At 38.3% G+C, this 24943-nt stretch overlaps 1 protein-coding gene and 1 non-coding gene across 2 annotated transcripts; one reads left to right on the forward strand and one right to left on the reverse strand.

Annotated features, from left to right (window-relative positions):
* Window positions 1-9563: 9563 nt before the first annotated feature.
* Window positions 9564-12338, reverse strand: LOC148548323 (uncharacterized). Its single transcript, XM_088496488.1, has 2 exons — window positions 10803-12338; window positions 9564-10748 (listed from the first exon to the last, which is right to left on the reverse strand). Exons 1-2 carry the CDS (start codon window positions 12336-12338, stop codon window positions 9564-9566), a joined length of 2721 nt encoding a protein of 906 aa, XP_088352614.1.
* LOC148548324 (small nucleolar RNA R71) lies at window positions 11650-11753 on the forward strand. Its single transcript, XR_015898776.1, has one exon. It is a non-coding gene; the product is annotated as a small nucleolar RNA R71 (small nucleolar RNA).
* Window positions 12339-24943: the final 12605 nt, after the last annotated feature.

Genomic DNA, 24943 nt, shown 5'->3' on the forward strand with positions numbered 1-24943 from the left:
CAATGGTGCCAACAACTTGGTACGCACAATTGTAATCTCAACTCTTTGTCACAACTCCGCACAACTAACCAGCAAGTGCACTAGGTCGTCCAAGTAATAAACCTTACGTGAGTAAGGGTCGATCCCACGGAGATTGTCGACTTGAAGCAAGCTATGGTCATCTTGTACATCTCAGTCAAGTAGATTCAAATGGTTATAGAGAATTGATAATTAAAATATGAATAAAACATAAAATAAAGATAGAGATACTTATGTAATTCATTGGTAGGAATTTTAGATAAGCGTATGAAGATGCTTTGTTCCTTCTGAACTTCTGCTTTCCTATTGCCTTCTTCCAATTATTCATACTCCTTTCCATGGCAAGCTTATGTTGGGTTTCACCGTTGTCAATTGCTACCTCCCGTCCTCTCAGTGAAAATGGTCCAAATGCGCTGTCACCGCACGGCTAATCAGCTGTTGGTTCTCGATCATGTTGGTATAGGATCCGTTGATCCTTTTGCATCTGTCACTACGCCCAACACTTGCGAGTTTCAAGCTCGTCACAGTCATCCCTTCCTAAATCCTACTCGGAATACCACAGACAAGGTTTAGACTTTTCGGATCTCAGGAATGCTGCCAATTGATTCTAGCCTATACCACGAAGACTCTGATCTCATGGAATGGAAGGCTCGGTTGTCAGGCGAGGCAACCATGCGTCATGAACCAGGAGGCTAAGCGATACGCACTCAATCTATTGCAAGTAGAACGGGAGTGGTTGTCAGGCACGCGTTCATAGGTGATAATGATGATGAGTGTCACGAATCATCACATTCGTCAGGTTGAAGAACGAGTGTATATCTTAGAGAAGGAGTAGGCGTGAATTGAATAGAAAAACAATAGTACTTTGCATTAATTCATGAGGAACAGCAGAGCTCCACACCTTAATCTATGGTGTGTAGAAACTCCACCGTTGAAAATACAAAAGTGATAATGGTGATCATTGGCTTCGGCCCCAGAGAGGGAACCAGAAGAACCAAGATCAAAAGTATGATCAAGTGTGTAAAATACAATAGCAAAAGGTCCTATTTGTAGAAAACTAGTAACCTAGGGTTTACAGAAATGAGTAAATGATGCAGAATCCACTTCCGGGCCCACTTGGTGTGTGCTTGGGCTGAGCATTGAAGCTTTCACATGTAGAGGCTTTTCTTGGAGTTAAACGCCAGCTTTTGTGCCAGTTTGGGCGTTTAACTCCAGCTTTTATGCCAGTTCTGGCGTTTTGACGCCAGAATTTCTATGCTGAATTGGAACACCAGTTTGGGCCATCAAATATCGGGCAAAGTATGGACTATTATATATTTCTGGAAAGCCCAGGATGTCTACTTTCAAAAGCAATTGAGAGCGCGCCAATTGGGCTTCTGTAGCTCCAGAAAATCCACTTCGAGTGCAGGGAGGTCAGAATCTAACAACATTTGCAGTCCTTTTTCAGCCTCTGAATCAGATTTTTTCTCAGGTCCCTCAATTTCAGCCAAAAAATACCTAAAATCACAGAAAAACACACAAACTCATAGTAAAGTCCAGAAATATGATTTTTATTTAAAAACTAATAAAAACATAATAAAAAATAACTAAAATATACTAAAAACATACTAAAAATAATGCCAAAAAGCGTATAAATTATCCGCTCATCACAACACCAAAATTAAATTGTTGCTTGTCCCCAAGCAACTAAAAATCAAATAGGATAAAAAGAATAGAATATACAATGAATTCCAAAAACATCTATAAAGATCAGTCTCAATTATATGAGCGGGGCTATTAGCTTTTTGCTTCTGAACAGTTTTGGCATCTCACTTTATCCCTTGAAGTTCAGAGTGATTGGCTTCTATAGGAACTCAGAATTCAGATAGTGCTATTGATTCTCCTAGTTCAGTATGTTGATTCTTGAACACAGCTACTTTATGAGTCCTGGCCGTGGTCCTAAGCACTTTGTTTTCCAGTATTACCACCGGATACATAAATGCCACAGACACATAATTGGGTGAACCTTTTCAGATTGTGACTCAGCTTTGCTAGAGTTCCCAATTAGAGGTGTCCAGGGTTCTTAAGCACACTCTTTTTTCTTTGGACCACGACTTTAACCGCTTAGTCTCAAGTTTTCACTTGACACCTTCACGCCACAAGCACATGGTTAGAGACAGCTTGGTTTAGCGGCTTAGGCCAGGATTTTATTCCTGTGGGCCCTCCTATCCACTGATGCTCAAAGCCTTGGATCCTTTTTATTTTACCCTTGCCTTTTGGTTTAAAGGGCTATTGGCTTTTTCTGCTTGCTTTTTCTTTTTCTTTCTTTTTTCTTTTTTTTGCCAATCTTTTTTTCTCTTTTTTTTTTCCCGCAAGCTTTTCACTGCTTTTTCTTGCTTCAAGAATCATTTTTATGATTTTTCAAATTATCAATAACATTTCTCCTTTTTCATCATTCTTTCAAGAGCCAACAATTTTAACATTCATAAACAACAATTTCAAAAAAATGCATTGTTCAAGCATTCATTCAGAAGAACAAAAAGTATTTCCACCACATCAAAATAATTAAACTCTTTAAAATTTGAAATTCATGTATTTCTTTTTTTTTTGCAATTAAAAACATTTTTTTATTTAAGAAAGGTGATGGATTCATAGGACATTCATAGCTTTAAGGGATAGACACTAAGACACTAATGATCATGTAATAAAAACACAAACAGAGATAAACATAAAGCATAAAAATTCGAAAAATAGGAAATAAAGAACAAGGAAATTAAAGAACGGGTCCACCTTAGTGATGGCGGCTAGTTCCTCCTCTTGAAGATCTTATGGAGTGCTTGAGCTCCTCAATGTCTCTACCTTGCCTTTGTTGCTCCTCTCTCACGACTCTTTGGTCTTCTCTAATTTCATGGAGGAGGATGGAATGCTCTTGGTGCTCCACCCTTAGTTGTCCCATATTGGAACTTAATTCTCCTAGGGAGGTGTTAATTTGCTCCCAATAGTTTTGTGGAGGAAAATGCATCCCTTGAGGTATCTCATGAATTTCATGATGAGGAATTTCCTCATGTTCTTGTCCATGAGTGAGATCTCTTGTTTGCTCCATCCTTTTCTTAGTGATGGGCTTGTCCTCATTAATGAGGATGTCTTCCTCTATGTCAATTCCAGCTGAATTGCAGATGTGACAAATGAGATGAGGGAAGGCTAATCTTGCCAAAGTAGAGGACTTGTCTGCCACCTTGTAGAGTTCTAGGGATATAACCTCATGAACTTCTACTTTCTCTCCAATCATGATGCTATGGATCATGATAGCCCGGTCTATAGTAACTTCAGACCGGTTGCTAGTGGAAATGATTGAGCGTTGGATGAACTCCAACCATCCCCTAGCCACAGGCTTGAGGTCCTGCCTTCTTAGTTGAACCGGCTTCCCTTTTGAATCTTTCTTCCATTGAGCGCCCTCTTCACAAATGTCTATGAGGACTTGGTCCAAACTTTGATCAAAGTTGACCCTTCTAGTGTAGGGGCGTGCATCTCCTTGCATCATGGGCAAGTTGAATGCCAACCTTACATTTTCCGGACTGAAATCTAAGTATTTCCCCCGAACCATTGTAAGCCAATTCTTTGGGTCCGGGTTCACACTTTGATCATGGTTCTTGGTGATCCATGCATTGGCATAGAACTCTTGAACCATTAAGATTCTGACTTGTTGAATGGGGTTGGTGAGAACTTCCCAACCTCTTCTTCGAATCTCATGTCGGATCTCCGGATATTCACCCTTTTTGAGCTTGAAAGGGACCTCGGGGATCACCTTCTTCTTGGCCACAACTTCATAGAAGTGGTATTGATGCACCCTTGAGATGAATCTCTCCATCTTCCATGACTCGGAGGTGGAAGCTTTTGCCTTCCCTTTCCTCTTTCTAGAGGTTTCTCCGGCCTTTGGTGCCATAAATGGTTATGGAAAAATAAAAAGCAACGCTTTTACCACACCAAACTTAGAAGGTTTGCTCGCCCTCGAGCAAAAGAAGAAAGAAAAGAGTAGAAGAAGAAAATGAAGGAGATGGAAGGGATTTTGTGGTTCGGACAAGGGGGAGAAGTAGTGTGTATGATGTGTGAAAATGAAGGAGTGAAGATGGGTTTATATAGGAGTGGAGAAAGGGGTAGGGTTCAGCCATGTATGGGTGGGTTTGGGAGGGAAAGTGGTTTGAATTTGAATGGTGAGGTAGGTAAGGTTTTATGATGGATGGATGTGGATTGGTGAAGAGATTATGGAGAAGAGGGTAGGATTTGATAGGTGAGGGGTATTTGGGGAAGAGGTATTGAGTTGATTGGTGAAGGGTATTTGGGGAAGAGTATTATAAAAAGGTGTGAAGAAGGGAGAGAGTGAGTTGAGGTTAGTGGGGATCCTGTGGGATCCACAGATCCTGAGGTGTCAAGGATTTTTCATCCCTACACCAATTAGGCTTGCAAAACACCCTTTGCTGCCAATCCTAGCATTAAACGCCAAGTTGCTGCCCATTTCTGGCGTTTAACGCCAACTTCTTGCCCTTTTTTGGCATTAAACGCCAGTCTGGTGCCCATTTCTGGCATTAAACGCCCAGAATGGTGCCAAACTGGGTGTTTAACGCCCATTCTGCTGCCCTTACTGGCGTTTAAACGCCAGTAGGCTTCTCTTCCAGGGTGTGCTGTTTTTCATTCTATTTTTCAGATTATTTTTGCTTTTTCAATTGTTTTTGTGACTTCACATGATCATCAACCTACAGAAAATATAAAATAACAATGGAAAATAGAAATTTAACATAGATAAGTAAAATTGGGTTGCCTCCCAACAAGCGCTTCTTTAATATTAGTAGCTTGACAGTGGGCTCTCATGGAGCCTCACAGATACTCAGAGTATGAGGATGGCCTCTCAACACCAAACTTAGAGTTTGGTTGTGGCCTCCCAACACCAAACTTAGAGTTTGAATGTGGGGATTTTGTTTGACTCTGCATTGAGAGAAGCTTTTCATGCTTCCTCTCCATGGTTACAGAGGGAGATTAGTGAGCCTTAAACACAAGGGAGTCCTCATTCACTTGAAGGACCAATTCTCCTCTGTCTATATAAATCACAGCTTTTGCTGTGGCTAGGAAGGATCTGCCAAGGATGATGGATTCATCCATACACTTTCCAGTGTCTAGGACTATGAAATCAGCAGTGATGTAGTGTTTTTCAACCTTTACCAAGACATTCTCTACAAGTCCATAAGCCTGTTTTCTTGAATTGTCTGCCATCTCTAGTGAGATTCTTGCGACTTGTACCTCAAGGATCCCTAGCTTCTCCATTACAGAGAGAGGCATAAGGTTTATACTTGACCCTAGGTCGCACAGAGCTTTCTCAAAGGTCATGGTGCCTATGGTACAAGGTATTGAGAACTTTCCAGGATCCTATCTCTTCAGAGGTAATTTCTACCTAGTCAAGTCATCTAGTTCTTTGGTGAGCAAAGGGGGGTTCATCCTCCCAAGTCTCATCACCAAATAACTTGGCATTTATTTTCATGATTGCTCCAAGGTATTTAGCAACTTGTTCTTTAGTAACATCTTCATCCTCTTCAGAGGAAGAATACTCATCAGAGCTCATGAATGGCAAAAGTAAATTCAATGGAATCTCTATGGTCTCAGTGTGAGCCTCAGATTCCCATGGTTCCTCATTAGGGAACTCCTTGGAGGCCAGTGGACGTCCATTGAGGTCTTCCTCAGTGGAGATCACTGCCTCTCCCTCCTCTCCAGGTTCGGCCGTGTGGGTTATGTGATGCGCATAAACTTGTTATGCTACGATTTAGGAAATTGCACGATCGGCAAAATTCCTTCCGGCAAGTGCACCGGTTATCGTCAAGTAAAAACTCACAATAGAGTGAGGTCGAATCCCACAAGGATTGGTTGAGTGAGCAATTCGGATTAGAAGTATGTTCTAGTTGAGCGGAATCAAGATTTAGATGAGAATCGCGGAATGTAAAATTGCATGAATTAAAGAGCGAGAAGCTAAATTGCTTAAATTAAAAGGGATGGGGTGATTGCATGAATTTAATTGCAGAATGTAAAGAGAAAGTGGTAGATCAGAAATGGGGAATTCATTGGGTTTTAGGAGATATTGAGATCTCCGAATCAAAACATTGTTATCTCTTTCTCAACCAATGCGTTCATTGAATTTTTGCTTGGCAATCTTATATGATTGGATCCCAATCCCTTGGCTCACCAATTCTCTCTAAAAACAAACAAATTTCCAATCCCTTGGCTTAAATGTTCATAAGAAGAGATGATGCTCGATCACTGATTATACCACACAGTTTCATGAACCACAATTTGGTAGGATTACATGTCACAATATCCATCCAAACCCCAATCCAATTCACTGTGAGAAAGCTTCTCTAGCATGAATCCTCCATTCCTTTCCCAAGGTTCCGAAGGATTCCAATTATGGGTAGTTTCTTTCCCAAGACAACTACCCAATGGAATTAGATCGAGAAGCTTTCTATCAAAATTCAAGAGAAAAGATTGAGAAGAAGATAAAACTATTATTGATTCATTGAATTACAATAGAGCTCCCTAACCCAATGAAAGGGGGTTTAGTGAGTCATAGCTCTGAATTCAATTCCAAAAGTATGAAAACTTCCAAAATGAAAAGGTAAAAAAAAGTCCCTCTAACTTAAATTCCATCCTATTTATACACTTTCTTCATTGAGCTTCTGTTGTGTTTCTTGGGCTTTGAGGCCTCTCCCTGCTTTCCTTTTGCTTTGGGTTTATGATCCATAATCTTGATGAGGCTGCTGATCCAAATTCTGTAACATTCATTGAGCCAACTTAGTGATAATCAAGTAATGACACATGTCTCAACAAATTGAAATTCCAGACTCATCAATCCTTCAGGCCCAATCCCATAAACCATGATATTCAATTGGGTTTCATACCAGAGTAAGTTTAAGTTAATGTTTGTGCTCAAATGCTAACTTAAACTGCAATATTTTTGGCCCAGAAACCTTTTCCAAGAGTGGCGTTTAAGTTGCAGTTTAAGCTTAAACTGCAGCTTAAACGCCAGACACTTCCAGTGATGCCTTTTGTGGAAGCACGTTTAAGCTTCAGTTTAAGGTTAAACTGAAGCTTAAACGTGGAAATGGAAGAAGGCAGCTCTGGAGGGTAACGTAGTCGAACACGTTTAAGCTCCAGTTTAAGGTTAAACTGGAGCTTAAACGTGGAAATAGAGAAAGCCATCCTGGAGGTCGAACACGTTTAAGCTCCAGTTTAAGGTTAAACTGGAGCTTAAACGTGGAAGCGGAGAAAGCAACCCCTGGAGGTCGAACACGTTTATGCTCCAGTTTAAGGTTAAACTGGAGCTTAAACGTGGAAATGGAGAAAGCAACCCTGGAGGAGAAAACTTGGTCGAACACGTTTAAGCTCCAATTTAAGGTTAAACTGGAGCTTAAACGTGGAAATGGCTCCCTGGTGCATTTCCCATTTCTGGCGTTTAACTTCTAGTTTAAGGTTAAACTGGAGGTTAAACGCCACTTTCACCCTTTCCTCAGCTTTCATGATTTTGGCCGTTTAAGTTCCAGTTTAAGCTTAAACTGGAACTTAAACTCCACATGTGATATTCAAGCTTCCTTTATTGATTTTTGTTGCTTCCTTGCCTAGCCTCTTCTTTCCTGAAATCATCCAAACAACTGCATCAAAGTCTTGCAAATTTTCATGAGAATCTTCCATTCATAGCATTCAAGTAATATAACTAAAAACTCATGAAATTTGCATAAAAAATCATACTGTTTGGATGGTTCATTGCTTTGTTATTCATTTAACCATTCTTGGTTACTTTAAGCTCAAGAAAGTGCATAAAACAACTAAAACTAACAGAAAAATGCTAGTGAAACTCGCCTAAGATGCCTTGGCATCACAACACCAAACTTAATACTTGCTTGTCCCTAAGCAAGTCCTGAGTTATTTGAGAAGAAAGTATGAAACAGAAAGCAATTACATTGGCTATATTAGTAAGCACTTGAAGTTCATCAGAAGGGTTTTATGCAGAAAGTTGCAGCATCACTTTTTCATTCTTATCAGGTAAGATTATCACTTTTTCATTGCATCCATCAAACACTGCTATGGCCTCTTGTTATTCTTATGTCCTTGGCACTTTTCTCTTCTTTGTTTTTCTTTTCTTTTTCTTAGAGCTCCTTTTGCTCCTTGTTTGCTTAGTGTCATGTGTTGCACAAGCCTTTGGCATTTTCTTTTTCTTATCAGTGCACTACACATATCCACTCCAGGCATTTTAGTTCATATTTCTTCTTGAGACATTGGTGCCCAGCACCTCTTTGTGTGACTAAATGTTTTGTATTTAGGTTGCTCTTGATAATGGACTTTTGGTTGATAATCCCGGGTTAGTTAACCCAAGTTACCAAGTGTTGAAACACTCCTCAGAACCTATTCATCCAAGCATATCCTTAATACATAAACACCACAGGCATTTGTCTCAGAAGTTCAAACCATTGATGCCTAGCTTATTTTCTCAATTTTTTTTTTTTGCTTTTTGGTTGCCCTTTTTCAGTGGCTTTTTCTTCTTCTTTTTCTTTCTTTTTCATGGCCAAAGACATTTATTCATCAAGATCCATAGACAGTTTTCAATTTCTACACAAAAAATGATAATTCTACACTCTATTTCCAGTGATCTGACTAAACAATCAAGCATGCATACCACCACTTAATTCTACTTGATTTGTCACTAATTGAGCCAAGTTACTTTTGTTCAAACTTTTCTTTTTTTTTTGGAAACAGAACAAGCATGGCAAGCATTTGTGTAAGAAGGTGAAGTTATATCCAAACATCTAGGCATTCACTTTATTCAAAGCAATAAACAGACAAACATACTAGAAACTTCACATTCCAGAAAGATTCAACAATTTCAGTTTAAACCAGAACAAGCATGCTTTTGTTTGCCCTTTTTAAAGAATTGTCAAGGAACAACACCACCTTGTGAAATTCCTTGTTTTCTCTTTGTTGCCAGGGAACAATTTGATTTCTCCTTCTTCTCCTAGTTGTTGCTTCATGTTCTTTCTCAGATCCTTGTTTCCTTTCCTGCAAAGAGTGATGAAGTTTCTTGCTTCTCAAGCACTTGAGTGGTTAGCTCAACTATGTATGGGCAAGTGTCTGAGTCTTAAGTTGGTGTGTGAACACCAAACTTAGTCTCCTACTTACTTCTCTGTTCTTTGAATCCTTGAATTCTCCTTGGAATGAAGTTGCTGCTAAGGATTTTAAGCATTTCTGTGATTGCTTAGAATGGTTGTTCCTTTCATATAATTCAAAGGTTGTTGTGTTCAGTTGATCTTTATGGTGGAACACCAAACTTAGAGTCACACATTCCCCTTTGAATTATTGATCCACGAATTCATTGTTTGGTGTGAAACACCAAACTTAATTCTTTGCAATGCACAGAAACTACTTCACCTTTTTATTGAAACAAATAAAAGAAACAGCAAGGGAGTATTACCTCAGGTTGGGTTGCCTCCCAACAAGCGCTTCTTTAACGTCACTAGCTTGACGGTTGCCCCTTGTTAGGGTGGATTGTAGTGCTTGATGTCTTCTCCTCTCACTATGAAAACGTCCCCATTTGATTCCTTCATGACTTCTAAATGTTCCATAGAAAGAACTTTCCTGATTGTGAACACTTGAGGGAGCTGGGAAGGAATGGTTTTGAGGCCAGGTGGGATTGGCAGATAATGACTTGATATCACTTTATCTCCCGGAGAGAAACCTTCAGTGGGAATTTTCTTGTTTCTCCACCCTCTTGGCAATTTCTTTACAATTCTTCCCTTTCTCTTGAGGATTTCTTCATTGACCCTTATGCCAGGAGGATCCTTCTGATCTGTTTCTATTGATTCTTGTGGCTTTAACTCTTGCAATTCTTGTTTGCCTTCCAAGGACTGTTTCAGAATTTCAGCTGCTGGATTGCTTTCCTCCAAACACAGATGGCTACTATCATCCTTAGGCTTTTCAGGTTCTGGTTCAGGCTCAGATGCAGGTTTGAAAGCATTGAAAATGAGCTGTTCATCATGTACTCTCAAAATTAGCTCTCCTTGTTCTACATCTATGAGCGCTCTAGCAGTGGCTAGAAATGGCCTTCCCAGAATGATAGGGTGTAGGTGGCTTTCCTCCATGTCCAAAATGACAAATTCTGTGGGGAAGAAATAATTTCCCACTTTCACCAGCACATTCTCAACTACCCCTTCAGCTTGCTTCTGAGTTTTGTCAGCCAGTTGTATGATTACATCAGTGGATCTCACCTCATTCAGTTGTAGCCTCTTCATAAGAGTCAGAGGCATCACATTTATGCTAGCTCCTAGATCACAGAATCCTCTGTCAATTTTTGTTTCCCCTATGATGCAGGGGATATGAAAACCTCCTGGGTCTGTTTTCTTAGAGACTATGTCCTTCTTGATGAGGGCACTGCATTCTTTGTTCATTATTACAGTTTGTCCTCCCTTCAAAACTCTTTTCTTGCTCAGCAATTCCTTTAAATACTTGATATGTGTAGGCATCTGCTGGAGAATCTCAAGGAAGGGAATATTGATATGGAGAGACTTAAATGTCTCTAAAAACCTTGAATAGGTTTTCCCTTTTTCACCTCCTCCTAACCTCTGAGGAAATGGTGCTTTTGGTTGGTATGTTTCCAGCATGCCTTTTTGCAGTTCCTTGGCTTGCTCAGTTTCACTTTCCTGCTTAGCTTCTTCCACACCTTCCTTTAAGATTTCTGGCTCCTGTTCTGAGGGTCTAATTCCTTCTTCTTCTGAGACTTCCTTCAATATGGTGATGGCCTTGCATTCTTCCCATCTCACTCTCTTTTGTTCCCCTTTAGGATTCTTTTCTGTGTCACTAGGGAACACTGCAGTTGATTTGGGGGCCTGTTGAGATAGCTCTCCTACTTGAGACTCCATCCTCTTGAGTTTTTCACCATGGTTTCTTAAGGTAGATCTCACATCATCCCTGAAGCTTTTCAACTCACTTATGTCCTGGCCCATGTTTGCCAGCATTCCTTCTATCCTGTTTAATTGATCTTGAAATTGTTGGTTCGGATTAGGTTGGGTAGGTTGATTATTTTGGCCATGATATGATGGTTGGGAGTAAGTGTTTTGTGTGGCTTGGTATGATCTTTGGTTGGAGTTTTGGTATGTGGACTTGTTATGTTGGTTTTGCTGGTTTCCCCACCCAATGTTTGGGTGGTTTTTCCATCCTGGATTGTAAGTGTTGGAATGTGGATCATATGATTGCCTTTGTTGGTTTCCCACATAGTTGGCCTCTTCCCAATCACCTCCTTCAGTGCTTACTTCCTCTTGATCTTGTGTGTGTATTGCAGCCACTTGCTTTGTTTCTAATTTCCTGGTGAGCTCTGCTAGTTGCTTGGCAAACACCTTGTTTTGGGCTAAAATTATATCAACATGGTTCAGCTCCATGACTCCCTTAGTGTTGTGTCTCTCGGAAGCATAGTAGTACTCATTCTCAGCCACTGTCTCGATCACTTCAATGGCTTCTTCCACAGTCTTTTTCCTGTTCAATGAACCTCCTGATGAATGGTCTACAGCCTTCCTTGATTCATAAGAAAGTCCATCATAGAAAATATGCAATTGCACCCAGTCATGGAACATGTCTGGTGGGCATTTCCTTGTCAAATCCTTGAATCTCTCCCATGCCTCGTAGAGAGTTTCACCATCTTGTTGTCTAAACGTCTGAACCTCAGATCGAAGCCTATTGACCTTTTGTGGGGGGTAGAAACGTGCCAGAAACTTGCTTTCCACCTCATCCCAGGTTGTTAGGCTCCCCCTTGGGAATGATTCCAACCACTTAGCTGCCTTGTCCCTAAGTGAAAATGGGAACAAAAGCAGTTTATAGGCATCTTCCTGGACTCCATTAGACTTCACAGTGTCGCAAATTCTCAGGAATTTTGTGAGATGTTGGTTTGGGTCTTCATTAGCACTCCCACCAAATGAACAATGATTCTCCACAAGTGATATTAGCTGTGGTTTGAGCTCAAAATTGTTGGCCTGAATGGGTGGTTTCTGAATGCTGCTACCACAATTCCCAGATGTTGGGTTTATGTATGAACCAAGAACCCTCCTCTCGGGAATAGCATTGTTTCCATCCGCTCTCCCATGGTTATGAACTTCTCTTTCCATGTGGAGATCTAGAGCTTCCTCAAAATTGTCCTCCGATTCTCCTTCAGATTCTTCTTCTCCCAGTACTCTCTTCCCTCTTGCTTCCCTTCTAAGTCTATGAAGGGTCCTCTCAGGTTCGGTATATGGAGGAGTTGATGTCTCTCCTCTCCTACCTGTCATACAAGAACACAGCACAGGCAACAAACAAGTAAAATACTCTTGGTTAATGGAAGAGTATAGTTAGAGCAGTTGAGGAATTAATTCAAATAGTTAGTGAGTCAGTGAGTTAGTTGCTTGAATTTAAAGGCATAAAGAAAGAAAGCATGTAACAGAGTGCAGAAATTAAAATTCAACAAATAACTTGAACTGAATTAACAAAGCAAAAAAAAAATTGCTCAATCTAGTTAACTTCCAATTGGAGAATTGTCAATCGAAAACCAATCCCCGGCAACGGCGCCATAAACTTGATGCGCATAAACTTGTTATGCTACGATTTAGGAAATTGCACGATCGGCAAAATTCCTTCCGGCAAGTGCACCGGTTATCGTCAAGTAAAAACTCACAATAGAGTGAGGTCGAATCCCACAAGGATTGGTTGAGTGAGCAATTCGGATTAGAAGTATGTTCTAGTTGAGCGGAATCAAGATTTAGATGAGAATTGCGGAATGTAAAATTGCATGAATTAAAGAGCGAGAAGCTAAATTGCTGAAATTAAAAGGGATGGGGTGATTGCATGAATTTAATTGCAGAATGTAAAGAGAAAGTGGTAGATCAGAAATGGGGAATTCATTGGGTTTTAGGAGATATTGAGATCTCCGAATCAAAACATTTTTATCTCTTTCTCAACCAATGCGTTCATTGAATTTTTGCTTGGCAATCTTATATGATTGGATCCCAATCCCTTGGCTCACCAATTCTCTCTAAAAACAAACAAATTTCCAATCCCTTGGCTTAAATGTTCATAAGAAGAGATGATGCTCGATCACTGATTATACCACACAGTTTCATGAACCACAATTTGGTAGGATTACATGTCACAATATCCATCCAAACCCAAATCCAATTCACTGTGAGAAAGCTTCTCTAGCATGAATCCTCCATTCCTTTCCCAAGGTTCCGAAGGATTCCAATTATGGGTAGTTTCTTTCCCAAGACAACTACCCAATGGAATTAGATCGAGAAGCTTTCTAACAAAATTCAAGAGAAAAGATTGAGAAGAAGATAAAACTATTATTGATTCATTGAATTACAATAGAGCTCCCTAACCCAATGAAAGGGGGTTTAGTGAGTCATAGCTCTGAATTCAATTCCAAAAGTATGAAAACTTCCAAAATGAAAAGGTAAAAAAAAGTCCCTCTAACTTAAATTCCATCCTATTTATACACTTTCTTCATTGAGCTTCTGTTGTGTTTCTTGGGCTTTGAGGCCTCTCCCTGCTTTCCTTTTGCTTTGGGTTTATGATCCATAATCTTGATGAGGCTGCTGATCCAAATTCTGTAACATTCATTGAGCCAACTTAGTGATAATCAAGTAATGACACATGTCTCAACAAATTGAAATTCCAGACTCATCAATCCTTCAGGCCCAATCCCATAAACCATGATATTCAATTGGGTTTCATACCAGAGTAAGTTTAAGTTAATGTTTGTGCTCAAATGCTAACTTAAACTGCAATATTTTTGGCCCAGAAACCTTTTCCAAGAGTGGCGTTTAAGTTGCAGTTTAAGCTTAAACTGCAGCTTAAACGCCAGACACTTCCAGTGATGCCTTTTGTGGAAGCACGTTTAAGCTTCAGTTTAAGGTTAAACTGAAGCTTAAACGTGGAAATGGAAGAAGGCAGCTCTGGAGGGTAACGTAGTCGAACACGTTTAAGCTCCAGTTTAAGGTTAAACTGGAGCTTAAACGTGGAAATAGAGAAAGCCATCCTGGAGGTCAAACACGTTTAAGCTCCAGTTTAAGGTTAAACTGGAGCTTAAACGTGGAAGCGGAGAAAGCAACCCCTGGAGGTCAAACACGTTTAAGCTCCAGTTTAAGGTTAAACTGGAGCTTAAACGTGGAAATGGAGAAAGCAACCCTGGAGGAGAAAACTTGGTCGAACACGTTTAAGCTCCAGTTTAAGGTTAAACTGGAGCTTAAACGTGGAAATGGCTCCCTGGTGCATTTCCCATTTCTGGCGTTTAACTTCCAGTTTAAGGTTAAACTGGAGGTTAAACGCCACTTTCACCCTTTCCTCAGCTTTCATGATTTTGGCCGTTTAAGTTCCAGTTTAAGCTTAAACTGGAACTTAAACTCCACATGTGATATTCAAGCTTCCTTTATTGATTTTTGTTGCTTCCTTGCCTAGCCTCTTCTTTCCTGAAATCATCCAAACAACTGCATCAAAGTCTTACAAATTTTCATGAGAATCTTCCATTCATAGCATTCAAGTAATATAACTAAAAACTCATGAAATTTGCATAAAAAATCATACTGTTTGGATGGTTCATTGCTTTGTTATTCATTTAACCATTCTTGGTTACTTTAAGCTCAAGAAAGTGCATAAAACAACTAAAACTAACAGAAAAATGCTAGTGAAACTCGCCTAAGATGCCTTGGCATCATTATGTTGATGGCCTTGCACTCTCCTTTTGGATTCTCTTCTATATTGCTTAGAAGAGTACTAGGAGGGAGTTTAGTAACTTTCTTGCTCAGCTGACCCACTTGTGCCTCCAAATTTCTAATGGAGGACCTTGTTTCAGTCATGAAACTTTGAGTGGTTTTAATTAGATCAGAGACTACAGTTGCTAAGTCAGAATGGCTCTGCTTAGAAATCTCTGTCTGTTGTTGAGAAGATGATGGAAAAGGCTTGCTATTGGTAAACCTATTTCTTCCACCATTATTGTTGTTGAAGCCTTGTTGAGGCCTCTGTTGATCCTTCCATGAGAGGTTTGGATGATTTCTCCATGAAGGGTTATAGGTGTTTCCATAGGATTCTCCCATGTAATTCACCTCTTCTATTGCTGGGTTTTCAGGATCATAAGCTTCTTCTTTTAGATGAAGCTTCTTTGGTACTGCCTATTGCTGCTTGCATGCAAGACAGACTCTGAGAAATCATATTGACTTGCTGAGTCAATATTTTGTTCTGAGCCAATATGGCATTCAGAGTATCAATCTAAAGAACTCCTTTCTTCTGATTTGTCCCATTATTCACAGGATTCCTTTCAGAAGTGTACATGATTTGGTTATTTGCAACCATTTCAATGAGTTCCTGAGCTTCTGCAGGCGTCTTCTTCAAATGAAGAGATCCTCCAGCAGAGCTGTCCAATGACATCTTAGACAGTTCAGATAAACCATCATAGAAAATTCCTATGATGCTCCATTCTGAAAGCATGTCAGAAGAACATCTTCTGATCATTTGCTTGTATCTTTCCCAGGCTTCATAGAGGGATTCACCTTCCTTCTGTCTGAAGGTTTGGACTTCCACTCTAAGCTTGCTCAATTTTTGAGGTGAAAAGAATTTTGCCAAGAAGGCATTGACTAGCTTTTCCCAAGAGTTCAGGCTTTCTTTAGGTTGTGAATCCAACCATGTTCTCGCTCTGTCTTTACAGTAAAGGGAAAAATCATAAGTCTATAGACCTCGGGATCAACCCCATTGGTCTTGATAGTGTCACAGATTTACAAGAATTCAGCTAAGAACTGATGAGGGTCTTCCAATGGAAGTCCATGAAACTTGCAATTATGTTGCATCAGAGAAACTAATTGAGGCTTAAGCTCAAAATTGTTTGCTCCAATGGCAGAGATTGAGATGCTTCTCCAATAGAAGTCGGGAGTAGGTGCAGTAAAGTCACCAAGCACCTTCCTAGCATTGTTGGCATTGTTGTTGTTTTCGGCTGCCATGTCTTCTTCTCGTTTGAAAAGTTCTGTTAGGTCCTCTATAGAGAGTTGTACTTTAGCTTCTTTTAGCTTTCTCTTCAAGGTCCTTTCAGGTTCAGGATCAGCCTCAACAAGAATGTCTTTGTCCTTACTCCTGCTCATATGAAAGAGAGAGGAGAAGAAAGTATGGAATCCTCTATGTTACAGTATAGAGATTCCTTGAGGTGTCAGAGGTAAAGAAGAATAGAAGGAGAAGGTAGAGAAGAAAGAATTCAAACTTATCAAGAGGGATAGAGTTCGAATTGTACATTGAGGAGGAGTGTTAGTCTATAAATAGAAGGAGGTGAGAAGAGGGGAAGAATTTTCGAAATTAAAGTAAAATGATTTTGAAATAATTAAAAGAAATTTTGAAAATTTGGTAAATGATTTTCGAAAATTAAGATTGGGAAAGAAATTAAGTGATTTTTGAAAAAGATTTTGAAATTAGAAATAAAAAAGATATGATTGAAAATTAATTTTGAAAACAATGTGATTGAAAAGATATGATTGAGAAGATATGATTGAGAATCAATTTAAAAAAAGAAATTTTTTAAAATTAAAGTTGATTACTTGACTAACAGGAAATTAAAAGATATGATTCTAGAATTAAAATTTGATCCTTTCTTAATAGGCAAGTAACAACTTGAAAATTTTGAATTAAATCATTAATTGTAGCAAGGATTTTCGAAAATAGTAAAAAAATAGAAAATGGAAAGAAATTGATTTTGAAAAGATATGATTGAAAAGATATGATTTGAAAAAGATTTGATTTTGAAAAATTATGAAAATTTGAAAGAGATTTGAATTAAAAACAAAATCTTACCTCTTGTGCCATCCTGGCGTTAAACGCGCAGAATGGTATCCATTCTGGCGTTTAACGCCCAAAATACTACCTTTTTGGGCGTTTAACGCCCAGCCAGGGTAACTGGCTGGCGTTTAAACGCCAGTTTTCCTTCCTCACTGGGCGTTTTGAACGCCCAGCTTTTTCTGTGTAATTCCTCTGCTGCATGTTCTGAATCTTTAATTCTCTGTATTATTGACTTGAAAAGACATAATTTTGAAATTTTTTTTGAATTTTTAATGATGAGAAACAATCAAACTACAACTAATCATGGAAAACTAAGATTAAACAAACAATGTATGCAAGACACCAAACTTAAAAATTTTCATATTAGAGACACTAACAAATTGAGAATGCATATGAAAAATAACAAAACACACAAGACAAGAGAATTTAAAGATCAGAGCAAGGAAATCATCAAGATTAACTTGAAGATCAATGAAGAACATAATGCATGTAATTTTTGAAAATTAGAAGAATGAAGACATGCAATTGACACCAAACTTAAAATTAGACACTAGACTCAAACAAAAAACATAAAATATTTTTTATTTTAAGATTTTATAAATTTTTTTTTGTGATTTTTCGAAAATTGTATGGAAAATAAAATAAAGAGATTCAAAATTTTTAATAAGAATTCCAGGAATCATGCAATGTTAGTCTAAAACTCCGGTCCAGGAATTAGACATGGCTTACTAGCCATCCAAGCTTTCAGTGAATGCTTCGGTCCAAAACACTAGACAAGGCCAATGGCCAGCTAAGCTTTAGCAGATCATTACGTTCAACAACAATATTGATAGAAATCAACAAGCCCTTGTGATGATAAAAAGTAAAAAGATTAGACATGGCTTCACAGCCAGCCAGACTTCAACAAATCATCATGAAACTCTAGAATTCATTCTTAAAAACTCTGAAGAACAAAATAGAAATACATATTATTTTTTGAAATTTTTCGAAAAATAAAAAGTAAAAAGCTTAAACATAAAATAAAATTACCTAATCTGAGCAACAAGATGAACCGTCAGTTGTCCAAACTCAAACAATCCCCGGCGACGGCGCCAAAAACTTGGTACACGAAATTGTGATCATCAATGGTGCCAACAACTTAGTACGCAGAATTGTAATCTCAACTCTTTGTCACAACTCTGCACAACTAACCAGCAAGTGCACTGGGTCGTCCAAGTAATAAACCTTACGTGAGTAAGGGTCGATCCCACGGAGATTGTCGGCTTAAAGCAAGCTATGGTCATCTTGTACATCTCAGTCAGGCAGATTCAAATGGTTATGGAGAATTGATAATTAAAATATGAATAAAACATAAAATAAAGATAGAGATACATATGTAATTCATTGGTAGGAATTTCAGATAAGCTTATGAAGATGCTTTGTTCCTTCTGAATTTCTTCTTTCCTATTTCCTTCTTCCAATCATTCATACTCCTTTCCATGGCAAGCTTATGTTGGGTTTTACCGTTGTCAATGGCTACTTCCCGTCCTCTCAGTGAAAATGGTCTAAATGCGCTGTCATTGCACGGCTAATCAGCTGTTGGTTCTCGATCATGTTGGAATAGGATCCATTGATCCTTTTGCGTCTGTCGCTACGCCCACACACTCGCGAGTTTGAAGCTCGTCACAGTCATCTCTTCCTAGATCCTACTCGAAATACCACAGACAAGGTTTAGACTTTTCGGATCTCAGGAATGCTGCCAATTGATTCTAGCCTATACCACGAAGACTCTGATCTCATGGAATGGAAGGCTCGGTTGTCAGGCAAGGCAACCATGCGTCATGAACCAGGAGGCTAAGAGATACGCACTCAAGCTATTGCAAGTAGAACGCGAGTGGTTGTCAGGCATGCGTTCATAGGTGAGAATGATGATGAGTGTCACGGATCATCACATTCGTCAGGTTAAAGAACGAGTGTATATCTTAGAGAAGGAGTAGGCATGAATTGAATAGAAAAACAATAGTACTTTGCATTAATTCATGAGGAACAGCAGAGCTCCACACCTTAATCTATGGTGTGTAGAAACTCCACCGTTGAAAATACAAAAAGTGATAATGGTGACCATTGGCTTCGGCCCCAGAGAGGGAACCAGAAGAACCAAGATCAAAAGTATGATCAAGTGTGTAAAATACAATAGCAAAAGGTCGTATTTGTAGAAAACTAGTAACCTAGGGTTTACAGAAATGAGTAAATGATGCAGAATCCACTTCCGGGCCCACTTGGTGTGTGCTTGGGCTGAGCATTGAAGCTTTCACGTGTAGAGGCTTTTCTTGGAGTTAAACGCCAGCTTTTGTGCCAGTTTGGGCGTTTAACTCCAGCTTTTATGCCAGTTCTGGCATTTTGACGCCAGAATTTCTATGCTGAATTGGAATGCCGGTTTGGGCCATCAAATCTTGGGCAAAGTATGGAGTATTATATATTGCTGGAAAGCTCAGGATATCTACTTTCCAACGCAATTGAGAACGCGCCAATTGGGCTTCTGTAGCTCCAGAAAATCCACTTCGAGTGCAGGGAGGTCAGAATCCAACAGCATTTGCAGTCCTTTTTCAGCCTCTGAATCAGATTTTAGCTCAGGTCCCTCAATTTCAGCCAGAAAATACCTGAAATCACAGAAAAACACACAAACTCATAGTAAAGTCCAGAAATGTGATTTTTATTTAAAAACTAATAAAAACATAATAAAAACTAACTAAAATATACTAAAAAAATATACTAAAAACAATGCTAAAAAGCGTATAAATTATCCGCTCATCAGCATCCTCTATACACTTTGTGCTAACACATATTGTCACTGAGCCTACAACTTTGGGAGGATATAATATTCCACTTTATGCAAATGTTGAGGTCTACACCGTTGCCATCGTTGAGTAATTAACATCACTTCAGTTAGTCAAATTAAAATGATGATGGAGGTAGAGGTGAGGGATGAAAGGTATTGGTGAAGAGAGTGGGAAAGATGAAGGATTAGAGAAATTGGGAGAAATTGAAGAGTTGAGGATGATGGTGAGTGGGAAGAAAAAGAAAGGGCTTTTTATACAAAAATTCAGGAAATGATGATTTTAAAGCAAATCCAACGTTAGGGACGATTTCAACGCATGAAAAACCTTAGGGCGATTTTGATTTTTGGTCAAAACTATAAGAACCAAAATCGTACTTAACCCATAACATATCTATCAAATTCCTCAAACCATTCATCCAAATTACTCCTTCATCAAAACCTTTTCTTGGTATTCTTACTACACAATTCAACTCCATAATACACTAAACCAACATCAAACTATTTCATAAAACTAACCGTGGCATCAGAGCTACATTCGATCATCTATTGAGCATAAAATCTTTTTTCATAATCTATCAACTATACATATCTACTACCACTACTACATATTTAACTTTTACTAACATTTAAAAAATATTACCAAATCATATTAAAATATTATCTATGTATATTAGTAACATTTTAACAAATGTTAATACTCTATGTTACTAAAAAATTTTACTAACATTCTTCTAAAGATTTAATAACATTTATTAAAAATGTTATAAAAGATATTCTATAGTAATATTATAAGAAATATTACAATAGACCATTCATGATAATACTTAGAGAAATGTTACAATAGATATTTTTTGTAACACTTAGAAAAATGTTACCATAGATATTATGTTATCATAGAAATTTTTTTGTAACATTTTAAAAAATGTTACCACTGATATTTTCTGTAACACTTAGAAAAATATTACCATAAATATTTTTTATAACACTTAGAAAATGTTACAATAGATCTTTAGTAACATTTGTTTAGTTATATTATATTATTTTTTATTTTATATTGTACATAATATAAATATACTAAAATTAATTGCTACAACATGAAATATTTCATTAAATTCACAAATTCACAAAATAAAATTTTTATAGCCTCTTTCATTAATCAATAATCATTGTACAAGTTTGTTTCGTGATACAAATAAAATGAGAAAATAAAAAAAATACTTATAGCACTTAAACTCTATGAACATTCCATATAAAAAAGAAAAAGAAAAATGATACACAGTACATAAAACATGAGTAATTGGCAATGTTTCCTTCTTGCTTATTCTTATGAGTAATTGGCAATGAACTTCAAATATCCTGACATTAGCAAAACGAAACAATAAGAAAAGAAATATATAAATTAGGAAAATTAGTTAGAATGAAATGAAATTAATTAGGAAATGCATGCATAATTTTTTTTGTATGCTTAATTGAAGAAATAAAAGGCTCTAAACAACTAAAGATAAATAGATTTTTAATAGAAGAAAGTTACTCTACAAATTTTTAATTTGTAAATCTTGTTCCAAAAGGATAGTATAGTATCTCAGATTAAGGATAGCATAGCATACCAAAAAATTCCACTAGTGCAAATATATAAGGAAAATTCTATGACACAACACACAACAGCATTCTCCTACTAAATTTAATAACAAATCCCATGAAAAATGTCTATAGAAATCAAAATTAAAACATATGAAAGATAGCATTGCTAATAAAATTAATAAAGAAAAGACCTAGACTCACGTTGTAACAACAGCTGGGAGCACTTCTAGAATTGCTGCAACTGCCAGGGCAACTGCAATCTAGCAGGAATGTGATTAGAAGTTAAAAGACTTTCATGCTAATTATGAGCAGATAATTTATACGCTTTTTGGCATTGTTTTTGGGTAGTTTTTAGTAGGATCTAGCTACTTTCTAGTATATTTTTTTAGTTTTCAAGCAAAATTCATATTTCTGGACTTTATTATGTGTTTGTGTATTTTTCTATGATTTCGGGTATTTTCTGGCTGAAATTGAGGGACCTGAGCAAAAATATGATTCAGAGACTGAAAAAGGACTGCAGATGCTGTTGGATTCTGACCTCCCTGCACTCGAAATGGATTTTCTGGAGCTACAAAAACCCAATTGCGCGCTCTTAATGGCTTTGGAAAGTAGACATCCTGGGCTTTCCAGCAATATATAATAGTTCATACTTTGCCCGAGTTTTGATAACGCAAACTGGCGTTTGAACGCCCACTTTCTACCATATTCTGGCGTTAAACACTAGAACTGGCATAAAAGCTGGAGTTAAACGCCCAAACTGGCACCAAAGCTGGCGTTTAACTCCAAGAAGAGTCTTTACACGTGAAAGCTTCAATGCTCAGTCCAAGCACACACCAAGTGGGCCTTGAAAGTGGATTTCTGCACTATCTACACTTAGTTACTCATTTTCTGTAAACCCTAGTGACTAGTTTAGTATAAAAACTACTTTTAGTGATTTCTTTCAAATAATCTTTAGATCATTTTGTTATCTATCTTTTCATCTTTGATCACTGATGACAAGTCATCTTAGCCTATTTTAGCTAGTCTTTTTCTTTTGTTTTCATTAGAATTATGCACTTTCTTGAGCTACAAGCAAGCTAATTGAATAGATTTTCATGTTTCCCTTGATTGAACCAACCATATATGAATTCATGCCATTTCATGAGGTTTTGTGCTATATTTGTTGCATATTATGAAAGATTGAATATCTCATGATTTTGAGCATAGCTTTGATGAGTTTGGTTGATTCATGATAGGTGAAGAAAGCTTGGAAAAAGGTTGAAGCAAAGAGGAATGGCTAGAAGTGAAGAAAGGGATAAGTGAAATTGAACCGGGAGGCATGAAGTTAGCCCCAACGTTAGCCCCCTAACTTGGAGGCTAACGTTGGGCATGAATCACTCCCTGGGCTCCCCACGTTTGAGCCAACGTTAGCCCCCTAACTTGGAGGCTAACGTTGGCACATGACATTGCAAGGAAGTGGCCAACGTTAGCTCCAACGTTAGCCCCCTAACTTGGAGGCTAACGTTGGAACTTGAGAGTTTCTCCCCTGGGCACTAACGTTGGCACTTAAAATACAAAGGGGGAAGGCCAACGTTTGCGCCAACGTTAGCCCCCTAACTTGGAGGCTAACGTTAGCACTTGAACCACAAAGGGAGGGGTACCAACGTTTGCGCCAACGTTAGCCCCCTAACTTGGAGGCTAATGTTGGCGCCACTAGCACTAAGCAAGGCCAACGTTAGGGTCAAAGTTAGACCCCTAACGTTGGCACCAACGTCCACACCAGGAAATCATGCTTGCTGCCATGAAAAGTTAGGGGCAAAGTTAGACCCCTAACTTTGACCCTAACGTTGAGACCAACTTTGGCTAACTTCATTTCCGGTTCAATTGGTTCACTTCGGTTCTTCTTCAATCTTCAAAGAGCAATCAACCAAGGCCTCTTTCAACCCAATTCCACCAAGAACAAAGGCCCAACTCAAGGCTTGAAGATCATTTTGGAAAGTGTATAAATAGGATAGAATTCAAGTTATTAGGGGAGCTTTCCTTTTAGAATTTTCATAAGAGTTTTTGGGAAGCTTTTGTCACTGAGTGAACTTTAATTTCTTGTTTTCATTTGCTTTCAATTTCATTTTACTTTTGTCTTGGATCTTGGATTGGAGAATTGAAGAAATTCTGTTTCAATCTCAATCTTGGATCTCTCTGTTTATTTACTGCTTAATTGAATTCCATTTCCGGTTCATTGTTCATCATCTCTTTTCTTTGCAATTTACAATTTCCTTGCTATTGTTCTTGTTGGATCTAGGAAGGCATTGAGATCTAGACTTAGTTTTCTAGTCTCTGGGTCCTGAGATCTGAATTTCTCATTTCAATTCCCTGTTTATTGCTTTTTCTGTTCATTCACTTTACTGCTTCAATTCCGGTTCAATCCCAATTCCCTTTTACTCTTCTGTTTGATGCAATTTAATTTTTCCTTGTTTAATTTCTGCAAATCCACATCCCAATCCCCTTTACATTTCAAGCAATTTACATTCCTTGCACTTTAAGATTCCGCAATTTACATTTCTTGCACTTTAAGTTTCTGCCATTTAATTTCTTGTTCTTTAAGTTTCAGCAATTTAATTCTTGTTCTATTTACTTCAATGCAATTTACATTCTGCAAGTCACACAATCATCAACCAAATCTTGATTCGCTTGACTAAATCAACCACTAAACTAAAATTGCTCAATCCTTCAATCCCTGTGGGATCGACCTCACTCCCGTGAGTTTTTATTACTTGATACGACCCGGTACACTTGCCGGTTGGTTTTGTGATGTTTTGTGAGAGATTCGTTTCTCACCAAAATATCTCATCAAGTTTTTGGCGCCGTTGCCGGGGATTGATTAGATTGACAATGATTAAGCGAGGTGGTAATCTAGATCAAGCACTTTTTCTTTATTTTTCTCTAATTTTGACTAACCCACTAACTGTTTGAAGTTTTGTCCCAACCGGCTACATCCAATTTTCAAGAGAATCACTGTGTTTTCTGTTGATTGATTTATATATCACAGGGAAGGAGGAGTTTCTGAGAAAGAAGAACATCACAACATGAAGCCACAACTCATTACATTAATAGAGAACAATTGTTCCTATGGTGGAAATCCCTTGGAGGACTCTAAACAGCACCTATCCATTTTTCTGAAAACTTGTGGGGTTGTCAATATCAATGGTGTAGACCATGATACCATTAAGCTCTTGCTATTTCCATTCTCACTGAAGGATGAAGCGGCACAATGGCTTGAAACCTTTCCCCAAGGAAGTATAACTAGTTGGGATGAATTGGTTGCCAAGTTTCTAGCCAAATTTTCCTCACCCCAACAACACATCAGGATGAAAGAAGGAGTACATCCATTCATACAAAGAGAGGAAGAACCACTGTTCAAAGCATGGGAGAGATACAAGAAATCAAATGACAAGGTGGATTTTCGAGCATTCTATGAAGGATTAACCTCCGAAACAAGAAAAGCAGTAGATTACTTCTCAGATGGCCTACTCAAGGCAACAGCAACCATCCAAGGAACTGCAGAGTTCAGTGACAAAAGAGCCAATAACCAACACTCATTTGAGACGCCACGGAATGCAATTTCAGAAAAGGAAGTAATGAATCTTGAAGGAGTAAGAGCAATCATGAATCAAAACAAGCAGCTACACCAGCAAACTCAGCAGCACTTGG

Source organism: Arachis ipaensis, chromosome B8, assembly GCF_059453495.1.
Source record: "Arachis ipaensis isolate K30076 ecotype BB chromosome B8, ASM5945349v1, whole genome shotgun sequence".
NCBI classification, from domain to species: Eukaryota; Viridiplantae; Streptophyta; class Magnoliopsida; order Fabales; family Fabaceae; genus Arachis; species Arachis ipaensis.

What these genes read in the sequence shown, in the direction of transcription:
- LOC148548323 (XM_088496488.1), bottom strand. Translation starts at nt 12,338, where the DNA reads ATGACAGGTAGGAGAGGAGAGACATCAACTCCTCCATATACCGAACCT. An exon ending in CCATCACCATATTGAAGGAA is followed by an intron (nt 10,749 to 10,802) that starts GTCTCAGAAGAA and finishes GAAATCTTAAAG; the next exon opens with GAAGGTGTGGAAGAAGCTAA.